Below are 18,308 nucleotides of genomic sequence, written 5' to 3' on the forward strand. Positions count from 1 at the left end.
TATATTATAAGTTTATGATCAAACACTTGACCATAACAAGTTTATTGCTTTCAGTTTACTAATTTGTTGTGGCAACTCAAACAGGGAAGCCATAATAAATTTATATGACCTAGTAGAACATATTATAAGATTGCTTGCGTAAATAATTGTCCACTCAACGAACGACAATATTAAAATCATTATCAAAATAGGAAGTAGGTGAGAAGAAGAAATACACATATAGAAACAAACTCACAGTCAACCACCTTAATAAACTTACTGTAGGTGAAGGAGCTGCGGAAGCTGGAGATGAAGCATTGGTACACGGTAGAGATAGTCTGCGTCTCTATCTTGGTTGGTTACGCAATCAACTACTTCACTGGAAAACGTGAGAATGAAAACCTCGCTTTGGCTTGGGCCTCAAAATTTTGTGTTAAAGACTCGATATTAGAGAAAAACTTCAGTTTGTTGGGAGTTGGTGAAGGAGAGGACTCGCCGTTAATGCTGAAAGAAGCGGCGAACGTGTTCAAGTTCTACGCGAGCGGGCGTAGGTATTGCCATGGGCTATTGGCGACCATGGAGCTTAAGAGCAGACACAATCTGATATTGAGGCTCTTCAACTCAGTTGTACCTTGTAAAGATGAGATCAGTTTCGAAGTGTACATGAACGATGAAGCCATGGATCATATCGTGTTTGCAATGGCGAGGAAAAAGGCTGTGAAAACGATGCACAAGGAGCTGAGGAATCTGCAGAGACTTAGAGGGGTGGTGCCAATTCCTGGCGGAAGGAAGTGGGTATCAGAGGATTTAGCTGTGGTGTCCGAGTCTAAGGAGGTAGCTAGGGATATGATTACAGATCTGGTACTTGATAAGGTCAGATGCTAAATCTTTTTGGGTTTCTAGTCGTTTGCTGATGATAATTATAGCAGTTCAGTTTATTCTTGGGATTCAGCCTAAACATATAAGGGATGAACATGAAAGTTCGTAGGAAATTCTGAGAGAGTTCACTGATTTTCACTCCATTTCCCTACACGCTCTGGCCTCATTGGTGAGTTGCAATGATGCTATTGTGATCTGTAGGTTTTTGGCGACAAGTCATTCGAAAAGTTTGGGAAGTATTTCATATCAATGCATTTTTCGGACCAACACTCTGGAAAACACAGGAAGATGCTGCTTTTCAAGTTTGCCCTACCTGATGCTGAACACATGGATGATACGGTTCGGTTGGTACCGCTAATTCCGTATTACATTGACTTAGTTGGACGCTACAAGCTCAGCTCACAGGTATCAGCTATTGGCAAACCTATTCCCACAAGCCATTCTCATTCTATTGTTATATGTGACAATATGGTTGAATAAAACTAAAATTTATGTATGCAGGCTGATGCGGCTATACACGAGATGAGGAGGCAAGGTCCAACCGCACCGGTCAGCTCAATGAAAAATTCCAAAAAGACCAAGTCAATTGGCTAAGTCGTCTTCCCTTTTGTTTAAGTTTTGCAAATAACAGAGTGAAGTTATCCTCGTCTGTACTTTTCATTTGTGATTCCAAGTTTGTATGTCTCGAATAAAAAACATGACAAGTATGAAGTATGAGTTCTAAAACCCATTTGATCTCTTACATGATTTAATCATTCATCAACACACATATGGAAGACAAAATGAGCAGAGTAATGGTGTGACATTTTACCAGAGAATATTTTATCGCTTTAACTTGCCTAATTTACAAAGTAATTTTTAAATCATTATTTACCTTTTGAGTGTATGACAAGTTTATGTATGACCTAGATAGCGTAAACAGAGGATATTTTCATACACAACACAAAAAAAAAAGAAGGATCAAGGATGGATTCGGACACTGTCACTGAGGTTCGCATATTATCTCTAATCGAGTCCTCCTCCGACGCTGGATAAGTTTTATCTTCCCTTTCATCATACCTCCGACCGATCTCAGGCCTATTGACATACCGGGAGGAGCACAAAACCCTAGCCGCTCGATCCTTGGCGAAGCGGTTCGTCCCTTTCCTCATCAAAACCGTCTCTTTCCTGCATAAGCGCCTCTCAGTCACTAGCCCTGCCAACGACTCCCTAGGGGATTTGTTCCGCGGCTATGACTACTGTTTGGAATGCTGCGAACTGCTCTCCCACGATCCTCACGCCGTCCAGCTTCACAGAATCGGGCTGATTCAGTGTTACCAGGCATGGGGTTGGTTTACTCAGGCCTACAACGATGCTTTTAGAGTCCTCGATCAGGTTAGAAGACCCGAGACCAAACTTGTACAGTTTTTGCCAAATCCTCCCGAGTTTGGAGGAGATAAGCTAGCAACAGTTGACCTCATGGTTGTGGAATCCATCTTGAGGTCTGTAGCAATGTCGCGGGATATGGAGCGTCGCCACTACACGAGGGTCTTTGAGATTCTAGATAGGGAGATAAAACCCTGGCTCAGGTATACCTACCGTGAGAGATATGCTTCAAAATTGGTGTACAAGTCAACAAGTTTCACCCTTTCTTTCTTTCAACAGGTATTTGGATGCCAATGCACAGGACAAGTTTCTCACGCAGGTCTTTTCAGATATGGGAAAGTGTGCTCTCTCCATAATTAGAGAAGCAGAGCGTTTCAATGAAATTTATGTGCATTCTTTCTGCATCTCTGCACTGAAGAAATATTCTGTATTCCCGTTGCCAAAATGTCATTTTTATAAGGTGACTTGTCACAATTTTACATCTCCCTCTGTGTGTGTCTCTTTCTCTCTCGTTAATTGTTCTGTTTTGTATTCAGTTCTCCCGGCAGGTGCTTTCTTTACTGTTTCTGTCCAAGGAGACAAACAAATTACCAACCGTTAAAATTGGGATGTCTGTGTTGAGAACTGTGGCATGTGAATTCCAGGTATGTGCAAAGTCTCTTGTCCTAGATTAGTCAGTTATGAGATGTTTCTAGCACTGTTAGGTCATTATTATGTCTCTTGTAGCACTGACTGTTCTGCTTTGTTGAAACTCTCTCATACCCCTTTCTTATTATCTCTCAGGTTGAACCTAAAGTAAATTGGTTGGAGCTTCATGACGTAGTCTCCTATTGTGTTCATAAGTCTCAGTTAGCAGGAGAATTATGGTGTGCAGGAGTTTCAAAACAGTTGAATGAGATAACGGCTGTTATCTCTGTGGTAATTTTTTTCGCATCCTTGGCATGTACTTGTGTCTCATATCCGTTAATAAAACATATGATATTGATAGCTCTGAGTACTTGGCAGGCTATGCCACAAGAAAATGTGATTTTAAGACTTTATTCAGCTGGACTGTCCGTCAGTGTATTTGATGTTAAGTTGAGAGAAAATGGTAAAGAAACCATGGAAATTAGTTCAGGACTTGGAGCTTTACTTGGTAACGGTGATATATGGAAAAGCTTAGGTTCTTTATTTCGTATGATTGACCATTACCCTGATGATGATAACACCTTATCGAGAGATGGAAAGAAGAAAACTAATGTTAGGGGTAAACAACAAAAATGCACGATGGAATACACGATACCTTACCTTGATGCTCTGAAATCTTTGTGCCCGCTTGCCAGCTTAATAAATTCTGAGAACAAAAAGATGGTCCTGCTGGAAATAGAATTTGCTTCTGGTCAGCTATCTGTTATACAGGATCTGTTTCTCCAATTTTTTAATTGTTTACGCTTCCTTAAGAGGTACATATATTTGGTCGTCGAATCATATATGTATTCTGAGTTGAATGTGTTGCTTACCTTTCATTTCCCTTTTTGCTAGACGGACCCTTGACAATGCCTTGGGACTGACTTTGACAAGAATCTGCTAAACGTGGCTATAGCTGCTTTTATTATTTCGACGAGAACCCAACGTAAAGTAGAGGTTAAATGCTTTCCTGCAATTCTCACAAATCAGCTTAAGTTTTTGCAAGAGTCCATGCTTGGCAAACTAATTGTCTCAATGTTTCCTTTTTTTCTCAGGTCACTAACAGACTAGTTGAGGATGTAATTTCTAGTCCGGGGATTTCACCTCCAGAGCTCAAATATCCACTTGCTTCATTTCACGATATTGGTATAGAGTTGTATAATATAAAGCATCTAAAAGAGGTAGCATATATACCTGACTACGTACTAAAAGTCTTATGACCTTTACTTCTCTGTTTGCTTTGCAAGATTTTGCAGCCGCCTAGTTCTTTTTTTATTCATATTGATGATGGTGTACTACTTTGCATTGCAGGCTTCTACGGCGTTCAAATTATGTATCAGAACAGTGTGGACTTGTGTTAGACTCCTCTTTCATATATATGTTAATGAGTCTGACGACCTATCAGAGGGTTCTCTGCCCGAAGAAGCAATCATAGATTTTGTGAGTGACGCATGTAGCAAATCTGAATTTTATCTGGATGTTCTCCAGCAGCAACATGGTACAGGAGAAATCGAGAACTTGCTTGTGTTTATTCTAGAAAATTGGTCTGCAGCTGAAGACATCTTCAAAAAGTTGCCAGACCCTACGCCCATAATCAAACAATCGATTAATTTTGTCCTGTCATCAGATACAACACAGACATAAATTTCATAACAGACATAAATTTCATAAGAGAGAGAGAGTTGGAACGTTCATGGCTGATACACGCGATGGCGATGCTTGCACTATGCAGTTCTTAATAACTGCTCTCACAAAGAAGAAGCAAAAGACTTGTAGCAAAATATATACTCACGAAGCTTAATCGAATCTATTCTTCCAGAAATTTTTGATGTTTTTTTTTTTTTTTTTGTTCATTCTTTGTAATAGATATAATATCATAGGAGGCCTGGTTGTTTAAGTTATGATAATGAAACCTAGGGGAAACATTTGTAGATCCAACAATTTTTTTTCATTAGCTCACGAAGAATTCGATAGTTACTAGTTGTTAGTACTCAATTAGCTAAAGTATTCTTGTGTTAACTCAATTAGAGAAGCCATTTTCAAATCATTCATCACCTCTTGAGTGTATGACAAGTTTACGACCTAGTAGAAACATATATTATAAGATTGTTTGCGTTAATAGTTCTCATATTCCACTCAACATTTTAATAATTATCAAAATAAGTAGATAAGAAGAAGGAATACACTCATAACACGAAATGATCACATAAACGAATTAGTCAACCATATAATTAAAGAATCAATCGTTTACATTTTATTTGGCATTAAAAAAAAAACGAATCTAACTAACGACGACCTCTGTCTCCGGTGACCGGATATCCAATACCGTGCCTTCTCGCCGGGAAAACCAAGAACAACAAGCTGCATATAACTCCAACACCCATCGGAATGATATCCAAAACCTTCTTGGTTTCTTGCTCTGGCGCCGGATAAAAACAACTGACGGCGTTCTTGTCCCTAAAAGCCACCGCACCGAACACAAGAACCGACAGAACAGCGTGGATCCAGTCAACGATCCGCATACGGTATTTACTAAGATCAGGCAAACCCAAACCGTTGGGGTCAGGGTAGTCAAAAACCCACATACCCTTACGAGTAGCAAAACCGTAATACACGTTACCGTCTTCAGCCTTGACGCTGTCCGTGAAGGAGCTGAGGAAGCAAGAAATGGCAAGGAGCGTCAAGAGCCCTGTGGTTAAAACGCGGGAGGCGTGGTCGCATGAGCCGTTGGATGTGAAGACGGGTATAAGAAGCGTGAAAGCTAAGAGCGTTCCGGTGGGAAGGAGATTTGCTAAGTTTGCAGCTGACGTAAGGGTCTGTGACATGGCATGTTGAGATGTCGAACGTAGTCTCCTTAGCTTTGGAACAGACTCCGATCCCTCTTGTGAGCCATTTGGCTGTGAAGTAATTGGGTTTCTCTGCGTTAGGGATGATGATGAAGACATTTTTTTTTCGTTTTTATTTTCCTCTCTGTTTCGTTTCTTATCGGTGTTGGAGAATTACTAGATGATTGTGATAGTATTATATACAAGTTAGAACGTGTGGTTAAGTGTTTAAAATGGTTGTTGTCTTGTTGACGTGATCAATGTTTAGAGAAGTCAAAGAGGCGATGGCGGGTCTCTTTCGATTCATTCTTATTATAAGACTATCAAACGTGTTTCAAAGTTGATTATTACTCTCTTTCTTACTTCTTTAGAAACTTTGCCCAACACTTTTCCCTTATTTTTTTCTTGTTTTGTTTGCGTGCAAGTAGAGCTTTACTTTGACTTGCCATTTTGAAAGTCTAGTTGGATTTTATTTGAATTAGGAATTCTAACAAAATTAGAATTCAGCACAACTTGATATCTCATAGCTTTCACACAACTTGATGTAATCCATGTACCCTCTAATCTATTTGCTAGTCTATATGTAATAATCCACTAAAGAAAAATAACAAATGATCTTCGTACCCTCTAATCTCTATGCTAGTCTATATGTAATGTAACCAAAAGTTCTTGTTGTCTTTTTGCTATCCTATGTACAAAGAACTTGTGAATTATTCAAAACCATAGATTGGATAAATCCCTGAACACCAACTCCTCGTGTGATATATAGATATTTAGGCGCAGTGTGTAGTTAGTTTCTCCAAAAATCTCTGGTCCATAGATAGGGAATGTACAAGTCAAGCATTCCTATCACACCAACACCCACACACACCGTTACATTACAAATGAGCAAAGGCTGAAGAATGTACACACACAGACACAAACAAAACCACCCATCCTATTTTCTGTCATCCTCGTTAATCCTTTTGAGCCACACGACCACCATCTCTCTTAACCTTCATAGTGTTCCTCAATCACTTCATCTTCCAGTATCGCAGTCAACAGTGAATACTTTACCTTCAGTGAGATCTTCCCTTTCTCCACCAGTAACCTTGCACCTGATACAACCCAATACCCTGGTGATTCTTGTGGTCCTCTTGTCATCTCACTTGTATCCACAAATTTCAAAAGTTTGGGTGCCTGCGTGGGTACAGGTGGTCCACCAGGATAGATAGCCGAGTTTATATTCACATCTGCAGGTCGTGGTGGTGGCTTTTGGGCTGCAGTGAAATGATGGCTTATTAGCGTTGAGATGAGTCCTGATTTTGGAGCAAAGCCTACTGCTTCATCCCATTCAGAATTCTTTACAAGTGTCGCTCCCACAACTCTTGAGAAACAAAGGCGCAAGAAGAGCACGTTCTTGAACCCGTGACTCTCTACATGGAGCTGCGCACCTGTTACTACTGAAAGATCATCTTCTGATTCAACGGGTGCTGTGCAGACGTGAGAGTAGTTCTTCCAGTTTACTTTCTCAAAGTATCGACGATCATGAGACTCTTGTCGCATACTTCTATTTGGATCGTCTTCGAGTTGATATATCTTGGGAAGAGAGGAAAGGTGCTGCAAATGAATTGCCAAACGGTTGCTTCTTCTACCCTCTAGGTAGAGCCGCATGCCAGTGATTGGCCTCTTACCAACATCAACCTGAAACCAAGATAAACGAGAACAACATCTCAAGACTTGAGGACTTAAAGCAAAATCTAACCGCAGTGAAACGAACTTCATACCGGAGTGGTATTCACATATAGCTTAGGTCCAAAGAAACTGAATTGTNGTCCTCTTGTCATCTCACTTGTATCCACAAATTTCAAAAGTTTGGGTGCCTGCGTGGGTACAGGTGGTCCACCAGGATAGATAGCCGAGTTTATATTCACATCTGCAGGTCGTGGTGGTGGCTTTTGCGCTGCAGTGAAGTGATGGCTTATTAGCGTTGAGATGAGTCCTGATTTTGGAGCAAAGCCTACTGCTTCATCCCATTCAGAATTCTTTACAAGTGTTGCTCCAACAACTCTTGAGAAACAAAGGCGCAAGAACAGTACGTTCTTGAACCCGTGACTCTCTACATGGAGCTGCGCACCTGTTACTACCGAAAGATCATCTTCTGATTCAACGGGTGCTGTGCAGACGTGAGAGTAGTTCTTCCAGTTTACTTTCTCAAAGTATCGACGATCATGAGACTCTTGTCGCATACTTTTATTTGGATCGTCTTCGAGTTGATATATCTTGGGAAGAGAGGAAAGGTGCTGCAAATGAATTGCCAAACGGTTGCTTCTTCTACCCTCTAGGTACAGCCGCATGCCAGTGATTGGCCTCTTACCAACATCGACCTGAAACCAAGATAAACGAGAACAACATTTCAAGACTTGAGGACTTTTAAGCAAAATCTAACCGAAGTGCCTGCAGTGAAACAAACTTCATACCGGAGTAGTATTCACATATAGCTTAGGTCCAAAAAAACTGAATTGCAGAGACGCACAACTTTGTTGCTTTCGTTGCGGACCAAGAGGAAGTTCACTAAACACTGGTGCCCACTGCCTTGGTAGCTGAAACTCTAAAAACTGATGTAGCTCTTCAATGGGTGGCTTATCTAAAAATACAAATCACAAGTAATGTTGGATTGTAAAAGAAGGTAAAAGAAACTACTGTTATGTTGAAGAAATGCACACAGCGCAAATGATTTGTAGGCTTACATCTTAGATACAGATTTATGGCATGGCTTAAGAATCCACTTCCTGGAACTCCATTAAGCAAAGACGTAATTGGGATAAAGGACATTGAGATCACATCAGGCTCCATCTGGACTGATTGCAGCCATTCATTATGCAATAGATTTCTATTATCATTTCCACCTCGCCTTTTGCACATGAAGACAATGTCCTACAAATAGATGTAATTTATGAGAAAAGAAGCTGACACATACACACACATTAACATTGTCTCTAATGATCGGCTTTGGTACCAATGGAAATTACCTCCTTATTTGCATAAGAGCCCAAGGAACTGGTATCTGCAAATCTCAGGCGTTGCTCCTTTGTTTCCACCTGAAACAAGCGACAAAAGACAGGAACTGAGAGTTGCAAAACTAGATTGGTAGTAGTAATTTTAGATGTCAAAAAGCCACAGCAAAACTGACATGCACAAATAAGAAAAGTTCTGATGATGGTGAACAAAAATATAACAATTGTTTCACAGACCTTACTACTTGCATGTATTTTATCTGGAGCCATATTATGCACTCCGCTAGCTTCCACGAACCTCTTATCTGCCACCTCTTTTAACCTTTTCTGCAGTTCCTCAGGTTGAAGTTTCGAGGAATGTTGTTGTTTTGCATAAATCACATCTTTCCCTCCCATCTTAACACCAACAATTATATGCGTCCCATAAATATCTATAAACCTGATAAAGAAACATTTGAATAAGTGTTAAGTCATAGATCCTCGCCCTCCATTTAAAGAAGAGATGTTACTAATGAAACTATGACGGCAACAAGTAGAAGTAATTCTTATAAGTCGTACAAAAAAAAAATGTCACTCAATACAAAGAAACTGGGCATAACTGCTGCAAGAAAATCCTATCAAGATAGAAGAGTCTTCTCATGTTTTTGCAAAACCATCAAACAATTTCACAGACAATGTACAGCTGTAAGTAACTTTCCATAGGCTTAAGATACATGCATCCATGAATATTACAATCCTATTATGAAGAGAGCAGCACATCACCTTGCTAATGCAGCAGGGTCCCATGTTGATGGGACAGCCTGCTTAACATGCTCACGGAGTAACATCTGAGATTTGTCCAAAGCAACCGTGTATAGTGAGATGAATATCCCATCAAAAGCAAGGTTTTTGGTATAGGCTGCATCTTTCTGCCAACAGCTCGAGAATTCAAACATTGCGTTGAAGAGACCCGAGGGGATTTTACCAGCCAAAGATAGTTCCTGGTTGAACTGCTCTGCCATCTAGAAAACCATAAGATCGTTAAATAACTAAGCATCAAGAACGCTATTGTAGGAAATGATCTCTCTCGGTAATGTACAAGGAATCTAGCTAAAGGGTTTCAAAACCTACAAGAAGCAATACATTATACTTGACGGACCAACGGAAACTAGAGTTTCTAAGTTTGTAAAGACATAACCACAAATTGAAAAAAAGGGTAAACAAAAAGAGATAAACTTTGTTACCTGTTGGAAAGGAAGAATATCAGACCTAAAGCGCATACGCTCGCCTTTATCGCATTTGATAGACTTGGAAACATTAGGAATGGAGATACCACCAGGCAAAAGAATCTCGCAATTGTCATCACCTTCTTTAATATCAAGCAATCTAGAATCTTTAGAGCCTCCTTTGCAATATTTCAACCTTACATCAATAGCTAAATCATAACCGCAGCCAATGGATCCAATCGCAACTTCAGCTGCTTTAGAAGCTGGTAGCCGAAGTGCCATGCTTCACTACCGCAAAGGCTTTCAAATATTAGCCTCTAGAACAATCAAAGCACCCTGCTTTTGGTGTTTTTTGTTTGGTCTGCAAAAAAAAGAAATGATGACACGAATTGAAAGCCTGTAGTTGAATTCAAGAAGAGATAATCGAAATCATGATTTCTAAATATAGACAAAAACAAAAACAAAAAGACTGTAGCGTTACGACCTAGACGGGAATCTTTGAACATACGACCAAGTCCACAATGTCTCAAAAGAGAAAAAAAGCATTGTAAAAGTCAAAGAGTAAGACTACAAAGAAACATTAAGACTTTGAAGAAACAAGAACAATTAAAGGGCAAAGCAATAGTTGAAATTTCAAGAAAGAAAAAAAAAGAAGAAGAAGTTGGGAGTTCAAGTACGTTTTCAAGGCATATGTCTTCAAATGAATCGCCAACAGAGCTCGAAAACTACGATCTGAACAAATGCTGAGAAGAATCTTTAATCGAGAGACGACTAAGGATTGGATAGATTTTTGCAGCAAAGGAGCCAGAGAAGAAGAAGAAGAAGCCTGAACTCAATCGAGGAGCTAGCAGTAAATTAGGTTTTTTTTAATTTTTGGTGTAAGAGAAAAAAAAAAAGGTTGGCTGAATCAAAAAGTGATTAAGAAGGTGAGAGGGTAGATTAGAAGATGGTAACAGCTGAGAGAGAGAGAGAGAGAGAGAGAGAGAGAGTTAAAAAAAACAAAGCAGACAAGGAAAGAAAAGTCAACTAATTGGTCAAAGAGATTGGGAATTGGACATTGATCTTCCCACTTTACTACTCTTCTTGCCTGAGTTACCTCCCTTTGTTTTTTTTTTCTTTTTTTTTCCCTTTTTGTATTTTGACAGCCTGGTGCTGTTGTTTACATTATTATTACACGCTTTGCTGGGAACTTTAACTTTTTGTTTTGTAATAGTAGAAACTAGAAACTAGAAACTAGAAAGCGTTTGACAAAAAAAATATATAGAAACAAAGCATTCATAAGTAACAACAATGACAAAATGTTTATCTTGCTCGAAACTACTTAAAAACTTCTCATATCTCAAAGAGAGATCTAAAAGGACTGAGAGAGAGATGTAACAATTTTAAATACGTTTCCTGGGAACAAGGGAAACTATACTGTAAAGATTTATTTATTATTTGGTGTTTGTTTGTTATGCCTTTCTAGTTTCTACTACTAAAAGATTTTTTAAAAACTGCATATGTGGTGCATGTGGACTGATTTGATTCATATTTTACTTTTTTTTATTTTTATAAAGTTGCATGATGAATCTAACTTACCATCATAGATTTAAGATTTTCCTTTCAGTTTTGTTTTGATTAAGGTAAAGAAGTAACCAACCAAGCGTACGTTGTTATGCATTGGATGCTAAAATTGCGGTGGATTGAGTCGCTATAATTGGATACTACAATTGATGTGGATTTGCCTCAAACCCCNCCCCCCAACTTGGGTAGTAGATTTTGTCTCTTCACTTAAAGTTAGTAACGTGTAAGAGAGAAGAAGCCTTTCATTTTATTATGTATTTTAAAAACATCATCCTCTGTCAACCACACACTGCTTCCTTCTCACGACAAAATAAATCTTGTTCACAAGCATTTCTTAATTCATGTGTCTTCTCAAATCCAACCCTACAAAATCAATGTATCCCACTGCATCCCGCACGTATGAATATCATCAAAGCCGTCCGTCCTAGTTTGCTTTCTCATTTGCTGTCTTCGAAGTCAGCATCGATCACATCTCCACCATCTCCACCTTTACTTGAAGACGAGTCTCCTGATGAAGGACCTTCACCACCAGGGGATGGACCAGTACCTGGTGCTCCACCTCCAGCTCCAGGCTGGTTGTATAGAGACTGACCAATCTGCATCACTTCTTGGTTTAGAGCGGCCATCGTGTCTTTTATTTCTTGGGTTGATCCGCTTGCTATCTTTTCTTTCAGCTCTTGTAGCTTACCCTCCACCTTCTCTTTCACGTCACCTGGAATCTTCTCTCCAAGTTCTTTTAGTTGCTTCTCCGTCTGGTACACCACTGAATCTGCCTGGTTCTTTGTGTCGATTGCGTCTCTCTTCTCCTTGTCATCCTTTGCAAATCTTTCTGCTTCCTGGACCATTTGGTCTACCTGTAAAATATTCAATCACACAAACTTTAGTTACCATTACTATGAATATTAGAAGAAGGAACCATGATCATGGAGATAGCTACAGCCATTAATTAGCTGATAGCAATGAGCAACGGTTTTAAATTTGGTTCTTAAGCAAAAGGCACGCACCTCATCCTTGGGCAGTGTACTCGCACCAGTAATGGTGATGTCTTGTTTCTTGCCAGTGCCTTTGTCAACAGCACTGACAGATAGAATACCATTGGCATCAATGTCAAATTTGACTTCGATTTGTGGAACTCCACGCGGTGCTGGTGGAATACCATCTAGACGGAAGCTGCCAAGAGACTTGTTATCCCTAACAAACTCCCTCTCACCCTGCAGCACATTAATCTCAACACTTGTCTGCCCATCAGCAGCAGTCGAAAAGACTTCTGATTTCGAAGTAGGTAGTGTAGTGTTCCTTGGAATAATCTTGGTCATAACACCTCCAAGGGTCTCCAAACCAATCGAAAGTGGTGTCACATCAAGAAGCACAATGTCACTCACATCTCCAGCAAGAACACCAGCCTAGGGTCAAAATAAAATAGCACTTAATAAGAACTCACTGCAGTGAAACACAACCTATTTGCCACAAGGTTACCAAGACATAAATAGGAGGAAAGTTACAAGGTCACGAGAACACACCTGGACTGCAGCACCTAAAGCTACAACCTCATCAGGGTTTACTGTGACATTAGGTTCTTTCCCAGTCACCTTCCTTACGAGTTCCTGAACAGCAGGAATACGTGTGGATCCACCGACAAGGATCACTTCATCAATGTCTTTGAAGCTTAGCTTTGCATCCCTCAGGGAATTCTCGACGGGAGTCTTGACCCTAAAAGATAGATACATGGTATGAATCATAAGCATCCATAATCAATCAAAAACAATAGAATGAACAGATAGCAATCTGTATACTTGCCAGGCCATGAATATCAGCCATAAGAACTGTAACCAAAATTACCTGTCAAGTAAATCTGAACATAATTCTTCAAACTTGGCACGTGTGAGGGTAGTTTCTATGTGTTTGGGTCCATCAGCTGTGGCCGTGATAAATGGCAAGCTGCGCACAGAATTTATATCAATCAGAATCAGAAGCCAGGTAGTTGTAAAAGTAGCAAGTCAAAAATTTTGGCCAGAAAATAAAGTGTACCTCATATTTGTCTGAGTCAGCGACGAAAGCTCAATTTTAGCTTTTTCTGCTGCCTCTGTTAACCTTTGAAGAGCTTGCTTGTCTTTCAAAAGATCTATCCCTTCATCTTTCTTGAATTCCGCAGCTAGCCAATCAACAACTCTCTGTAAAATCAAAAGTAGATCTATCAAGTAAAGCACAAAAGAAAGAGTAAACAGATTCAAATCTCTTTTACTAAGGACTTTCAAATTAATGTGTGCAGTTAACTCACCTTGTCAAAGTCATCACCACCCAAATGTGTGTCGCCAGAAGTGGAAAGCACTTCAAACACACCATCACCAACCTCAAGCACTGTTAACATAAAACATATTGGTGGTGTTATTACACGTAAAGAATATTCTCAAGAAAATACATGGAGAACTTTAGCAAAAATCCAATGTCAAGTACCTGAAACATCAAAGGTACCACCACCAAGATCAAAGACTAGGATTGTTTCATTGCTCTTTCTGTCAAACCCATAAGCCAATGAAGCAGCTGTGGGCTCATTGATAATACGAAGAACTTCCAACCCAGCAATTCGACCAGCATCTTTCGTAGCTGTCCTTTGTGAGTCGTTGAAGTAAGCAGGTACAGTGATGACAGCCTTGGTTACTTTATCGTTCAAGAATCTTGAGGCATCATCCACAAGTTTCCTCAAAACCTAGAACAGACACAAACCCCATGAGAAATCAAACATACAGAAGATGAGACTCATATTACTGAACAATGAACACTAGTGAAGTATCCACCATCTATAAGTGTACCAGATATAGCCACACACATTCATCACCCAAAATTGCGCATAAACCAAACTCTAACCAGCTAAACACACAATCGACATCCATAAACTTATATACCTGAGCTGAAATCTCCTCGGCAGCAAATTGTTTGTTAATAGCAGGACACTCAAGCTTAACATTCCCGTTGTCATCCCTAACAACTCTGTAAGAAACCTGCTTAGACTCCTCATCAACCTCATTCATCTTTCTACCAATAAACCTCTTCACAGAGAAGAAAGTATTCTCCGGATTAACAACAGCTTGCCTCTTGGCAATCTGCCCAACAAGCCTATCACCGCTCTTCGTGTAAGCCACCACAGACGGCGTCGTCCTCTGACCTTCAGCGTTAGTCACAATCGTAGGCTTACCTCCTTCCATAGCAGCGACGGCGGAGTTAGTCGTACCCAAATCGATACCAACAACCTTCTCGTTAACCACACGCACCGGACCAACCGCGTACCTAGAAGCGCCGCCGCCATTTCTAGTGCCCATTCTGAGGAAAGCAGAAGTGGGTGTGGAGAAAGGACCAGTTCTTGTACCGAAGAAGGCACTTCTGGGCATAAAGGTACCACCTTTACCATTGAGGTTTCTCTTGGACGAAGAATTAGCGAATCCAATCCCGCCGAGAACGTGAATTTGGGCGGCGGAAGATGCCATTTTTATGCGAGCTTTGTGATTGACGAAGCAAAGGGTAGAGTAAAGAAGAGGATACTGAGAAGGAGGAGGAGGGGTTTGAAGTTGGAAAACCCTAAGGGAAAGTGGGAGGAAGAGATATAGAAGAGGAAGAAGAAGATAAGAGGAAAGGTTGGGAGAGGAAGGAGGAAAAGGTGGGACCTAGCTGAAGCTTCGAGAAGAGGGGGGGGATGGTGTGAAATGGGTGGGCTTCAATAGGCCAACACAAGTGTTTCTTGAGTTTTTGTGACACCCATCATATCCTAGAGAGGTATCCAGATTTCTCTCATGAGAAAGATCTAGACTTTTCACAGAAGCCCACATCCTCCTACTACTACTACATGTCAAAAGGGTTATTGCCAAGGATCACTTGTCCTATTAGGAAATGGATGATATTGTGGTTACTATTTTGTAAATTTGAATAAGCATTTAGTTTAGTAACATTTTTTTATATTGATATCCTACTAGGTGAAAATTTCATATATCTCATGTGAAACAAAACTCTTAATTTAGTAGATCTCATTTACATCTCTTTTACAAATCTCATTTAGATTTGGCTTGAAACATGTAGTAAAGCTTTAAGTTGTAAAAGATAAAGAAGTGAGTAGAGGTTCAAAACAACCAAAGCCAAGATATCAAGATGCAAGCGAAAGAGAGCTGAGCGACTCGTGTTGGATCTATGGTAATTTTAATGCTTGTATTCCACAAATGGGTGTATTTCATACGACTGTCGGTGTGGACCGTGTGGTACGTCGTACGTATATCTTACCCACATTAGTCCATGGTCGGAATTGGATGGGTTGTTTGATAGAACTTTATACGACCGTTTTGTACATAGAGCTAGACAGAAAGGTATATGTCATAGTTTACAGATAACAGTACCGATGTCTTAAACAATTGTCGCACCATACAATTTTTGTTTATTTTTACAATACTTGTTGGCTTCAAACAGAAAAAAACTGTGTGCGGTCAGGCATGGCCTGACGCCCCTCGACATTTTTCGTCACAAATTTCTCTTATTATAGAGAGATACCTCAAAGTCAAAAGGTTTCTTACAATCTGTTGTGAAAAAATTGTTACTAGTTTGATCGCTCATAAGAATTAAAGTACTATAATGTTACCATAAAGTGATTTTGGTGACATAGAAGACCAATTAACTCCTTCATATGTCTAGTCTTATATACAAATCTGTTTTATCTTTATAAAACGCGATTACTCTTAAGATAGTTATATTTCTTAGAGTTGTTGAAAACAATATAAAAATTGGAATGGAGATAAATAATTCGAACTCCATGTGCAAGTGCATTGGGCTAGATGATGCTCTCTCGAGTTTTACACAAAAGGACAATCTTGGAGTCAAGGATCATCATCTCCCAAAATAAAGTAACATGTATAGTTTATTCATCTTATTGGTTGTATGTATGATATACAACTTGTTAAATATTGTCTTTACACACTTCTTTTTTTTGGTCGTCTTTAGACGAATTCAGACGTACAAATTAAAAACACGATGGGTCTTCTACAGTAATAAAAGCAAGTGGCTTTTGATTTTCAATAATAGATACATAAAAGACAATCTAAATAGTATAATCATCATATCTCATTAGTCAATCAAGAAAGCAAAACACGTAAAACCAATATACTTCAAAGCAATCGATAACAACTAATATAGGGAAAATTTTCTTGTATTAAATGTTTCATGAAAGACAAAGATAAAGACTCTAAACATAAAATAACAATGAGATCTATTAGATGGATGTAGGAAAGGAAACAAAAAGATAAAGGTTTCACGAGATCCCAAAAAAACGCTTACAAGCCTTTACGAATGCTTTTTTCTTGATGCTGCTGCTCTTCTTCTTCTTATGAACGGCCTTCTCTTTATCATCATCTTCTTCTTCATCTCCTTCATGGAAAGGAAGAGGCCACGTTGTGGCAGAGCTCTGGTCGTAGATTCTACAGTAGCGTTCAGAGACAGACGAAGATCTTCTCATAGACATCTTCATTGGTGAAGGAACCGCTTGTGCTGATGCAGACACTGACCTGTTCCTACTCAGCTTCGGTATCATCTGGATAGGTTCCGGATCGGGCTTCTGGGTCTGATGAGGATCGACAACCGGGTGGTCCGTGTCGGGTTTCTGGTCTGTTGAATCCATTTTGGAATAGCCACTCATGCTTTGTTCTCTCTACTTCTTCTTCTGACTTCTGATAATGTATGTAATGGAGACTAGCTATAGTGTTTGCCGTATATATAAACGTGTAGGAGAGGTTCATGAATTGAGTAATTTAAATTACAATGAGATCCGCACAATGTTACAGCTGGTGGAGATTGTAAATAACGTTTTTAACACTGGGCATGTGCACTTGTCTGCCAAATGTTTGGCATTACATATACCATTCATACTTGGTGTATCAAAAATATATGTTAAAATATATAATTGGGGGACAAACAGGTTTAAAAGATCTTTAAGTGCTAACTCAATATACCTTGTAATTAGGGACACCATTTACCACATTCAAAACACCCTATTAGTAAGTGATGAAAACTTGATGTTGGAGCAAATTAGTCAAGTAGTTTGATCGAGTCTTCTGAGTTTAGTTATGCATTTCGTTAGTGTCAATAATGGACCGAGTTTTGCGGTTCACGTTTGTTACTCTGTTTTACTTCCGCAAGTTTCTGCTTCCTGTTAGTTGTAAGGCTATTAATAGCCATGTTTTCCCTTTCAATGAATCATTCAGTTTTTAGTATTCTAAACAAAGAGCTTTTACATTATCAAAGTGGTATCAGAGCTCCGTTAGATTGTGAGAACTGTGAGAGAAGAAGCCGTAGCTTCAAAACACAAGAGTGAAAATGGGAGAAGAGAAAATGAAATTGCCACAGTTCGATGGGCATTGGGATCATTGGAGTGAGGTCATGGAGAACTTCTTCAGATCAAAGGATTTGTGGAGCACAATCGAGATCGGTTTTGAGGAATCATCGACCTCAACAGATCTCACGGCGGTGCAGAGACAACAGTTGGAAGAAGCTAAGAAGAATGACCAAAAGGTGAAGCACTATCTCTATCAATCCATCGATAGGGTGACTTTCGAACAGATCTTGAACAGGAGAACTTCCAAGATCATTTGGGAATCAATGGAGAGGAAGTTTGGTGGAAATGATCGAGTAAAGAAGTCCTTGCTGCAGAAGCTGAGAAGAGACTTCGAGGTGCTGGAGATGAAAGAAACCGAGAGTGTGAAAGAGTACTTCACCAGAGTCCTTGCAGTCACCAACCAGATGAGAAGCAATGGTGAGATCATGAGCAACACAAAGGTGGTTGAGAAAATCCTCAGAACTCT

The 18,308-nt window shown here is 39.7% G+C and overlaps 6 protein-coding genes across 6 annotated transcripts in view; 2 read left to right on the forward strand and 4 right to left on the reverse strand.

The window, feature by feature from the left end:
- LOC104722559 (uncharacterized protein At5g49945-like) overlaps nucleotides 1-1,600 on the forward strand; it is a 2,696-nt gene extending 1,096 nt beyond the window's left edge. The window contains exons 2-4 of the mRNA XM_010440752.1: nucleotides 265-852; nucleotides 1,060-1,263; nucleotides 1,360-1,600. Coding sequence (XP_010439054.1) covers nucleotides 289-852; nucleotides 1,060-1,263; nucleotides 1,360-1,452 — 861 coding nt within the window. The 5' untranslated portion in view covers nucleotides 265-288 and the 3' untranslated portion in view covers nucleotides 1,453-1,600. The remainder of the gene's footprint in view (nucleotides 1-264; nucleotides 853-1,059; nucleotides 1,264-1,359) is intronic.
- LOC104722561 (separase) lies at nucleotides 1,896-2,877 on the forward strand. Its single transcript, XM_019232485.1, has 2 exons — nucleotides 1,896-2,426; nucleotides 2,503-2,877. Exons 1-2 carry the CDS (start codon nucleotides 2,317-2,319, stop codon nucleotides 2,822-2,824), a joined length of 432 nt encoding a protein of 143 aa, XP_019088030.1. The 5' UTR covers nucleotides 1,896-2,316; the 3' UTR covers nucleotides 2,825-2,877.
- On the reverse strand, nucleotides 5,071-5,992 carry LOC104722562. The gene has a single exon (XM_010440756.2). The coding sequence runs from the start codon at nucleotides 5,832-5,834 to the stop codon at nucleotides 5,175-5,177; it is 660 nt and encodes a 219-aa protein (XP_010439058.1). The 5' UTR covers nucleotides 5,835-5,992; the 3' UTR covers nucleotides 5,071-5,174.
- LOC104722563 (MACPF domain-containing protein At4g24290) lies at nucleotides 6,451-10,930 on the reverse strand. The gene is made up of 8 exons (XM_019233229.1): nucleotides 10,593-10,930; nucleotides 9,934-10,276; nucleotides 9,473-9,711; nucleotides 8,948-9,149; nucleotides 8,726-8,794; nucleotides 8,444-8,630; nucleotides 8,174-8,340; nucleotides 6,451-7,397 (listed from the first exon to the last, which is right to left on the reverse strand). Exons 2-8 carry the CDS (start codon nucleotides 10,195-10,197, stop codon nucleotides 6,705-6,707), a joined length of 1,821 nt encoding a protein of 606 aa, XP_019088774.1. The 5' UTR covers nucleotides 10,198-10,276; nucleotides 10,593-10,930; the 3' UTR covers nucleotides 6,451-6,704.
- Nucleotides 11,703-15,127, reverse strand: LOC104722564 (heat shock 70 kDa protein 6, chloroplastic). The gene is made up of 8 exons (XM_010440759.2): nucleotides 14,382-15,127; nucleotides 13,933-14,185; nucleotides 13,757-13,836; nucleotides 13,507-13,649; nucleotides 13,318-13,416; nucleotides 12,999-13,188; nucleotides 12,483-12,881; nucleotides 11,703-12,332 (listed from the first exon to the last, which is right to left on the reverse strand). Exons 1-8 carry the CDS (start codon nucleotides 14,958-14,960, stop codon nucleotides 11,916-11,918), a joined length of 2,160 nt encoding a protein of 719 aa, XP_010439061.1. The 5' UTR covers nucleotides 14,961-15,127; the 3' UTR covers nucleotides 11,703-11,915.
- Nucleotides 16,601-17,254, reverse strand: LOC104722565. The gene has a single exon (XM_010440760.2). It carries the CDS (start codon nucleotides 17,144-17,146, stop codon nucleotides 16,763-16,765), a length of 384 nt encoding a protein of 127 aa, XP_010439062.1. The 5' UTR covers nucleotides 17,147-17,254; the 3' UTR covers nucleotides 16,601-16,762.

Source organism: Camelina sativa, chromosome 11 (assembly GCF_000633955.1).
Source record: "Camelina sativa cultivar DH55 chromosome 11, Cs, whole genome shotgun sequence".
Taxonomy (NCBI): Eukaryota; Viridiplantae; Streptophyta; class Magnoliopsida; order Brassicales; family Brassicaceae; genus Camelina; species Camelina sativa.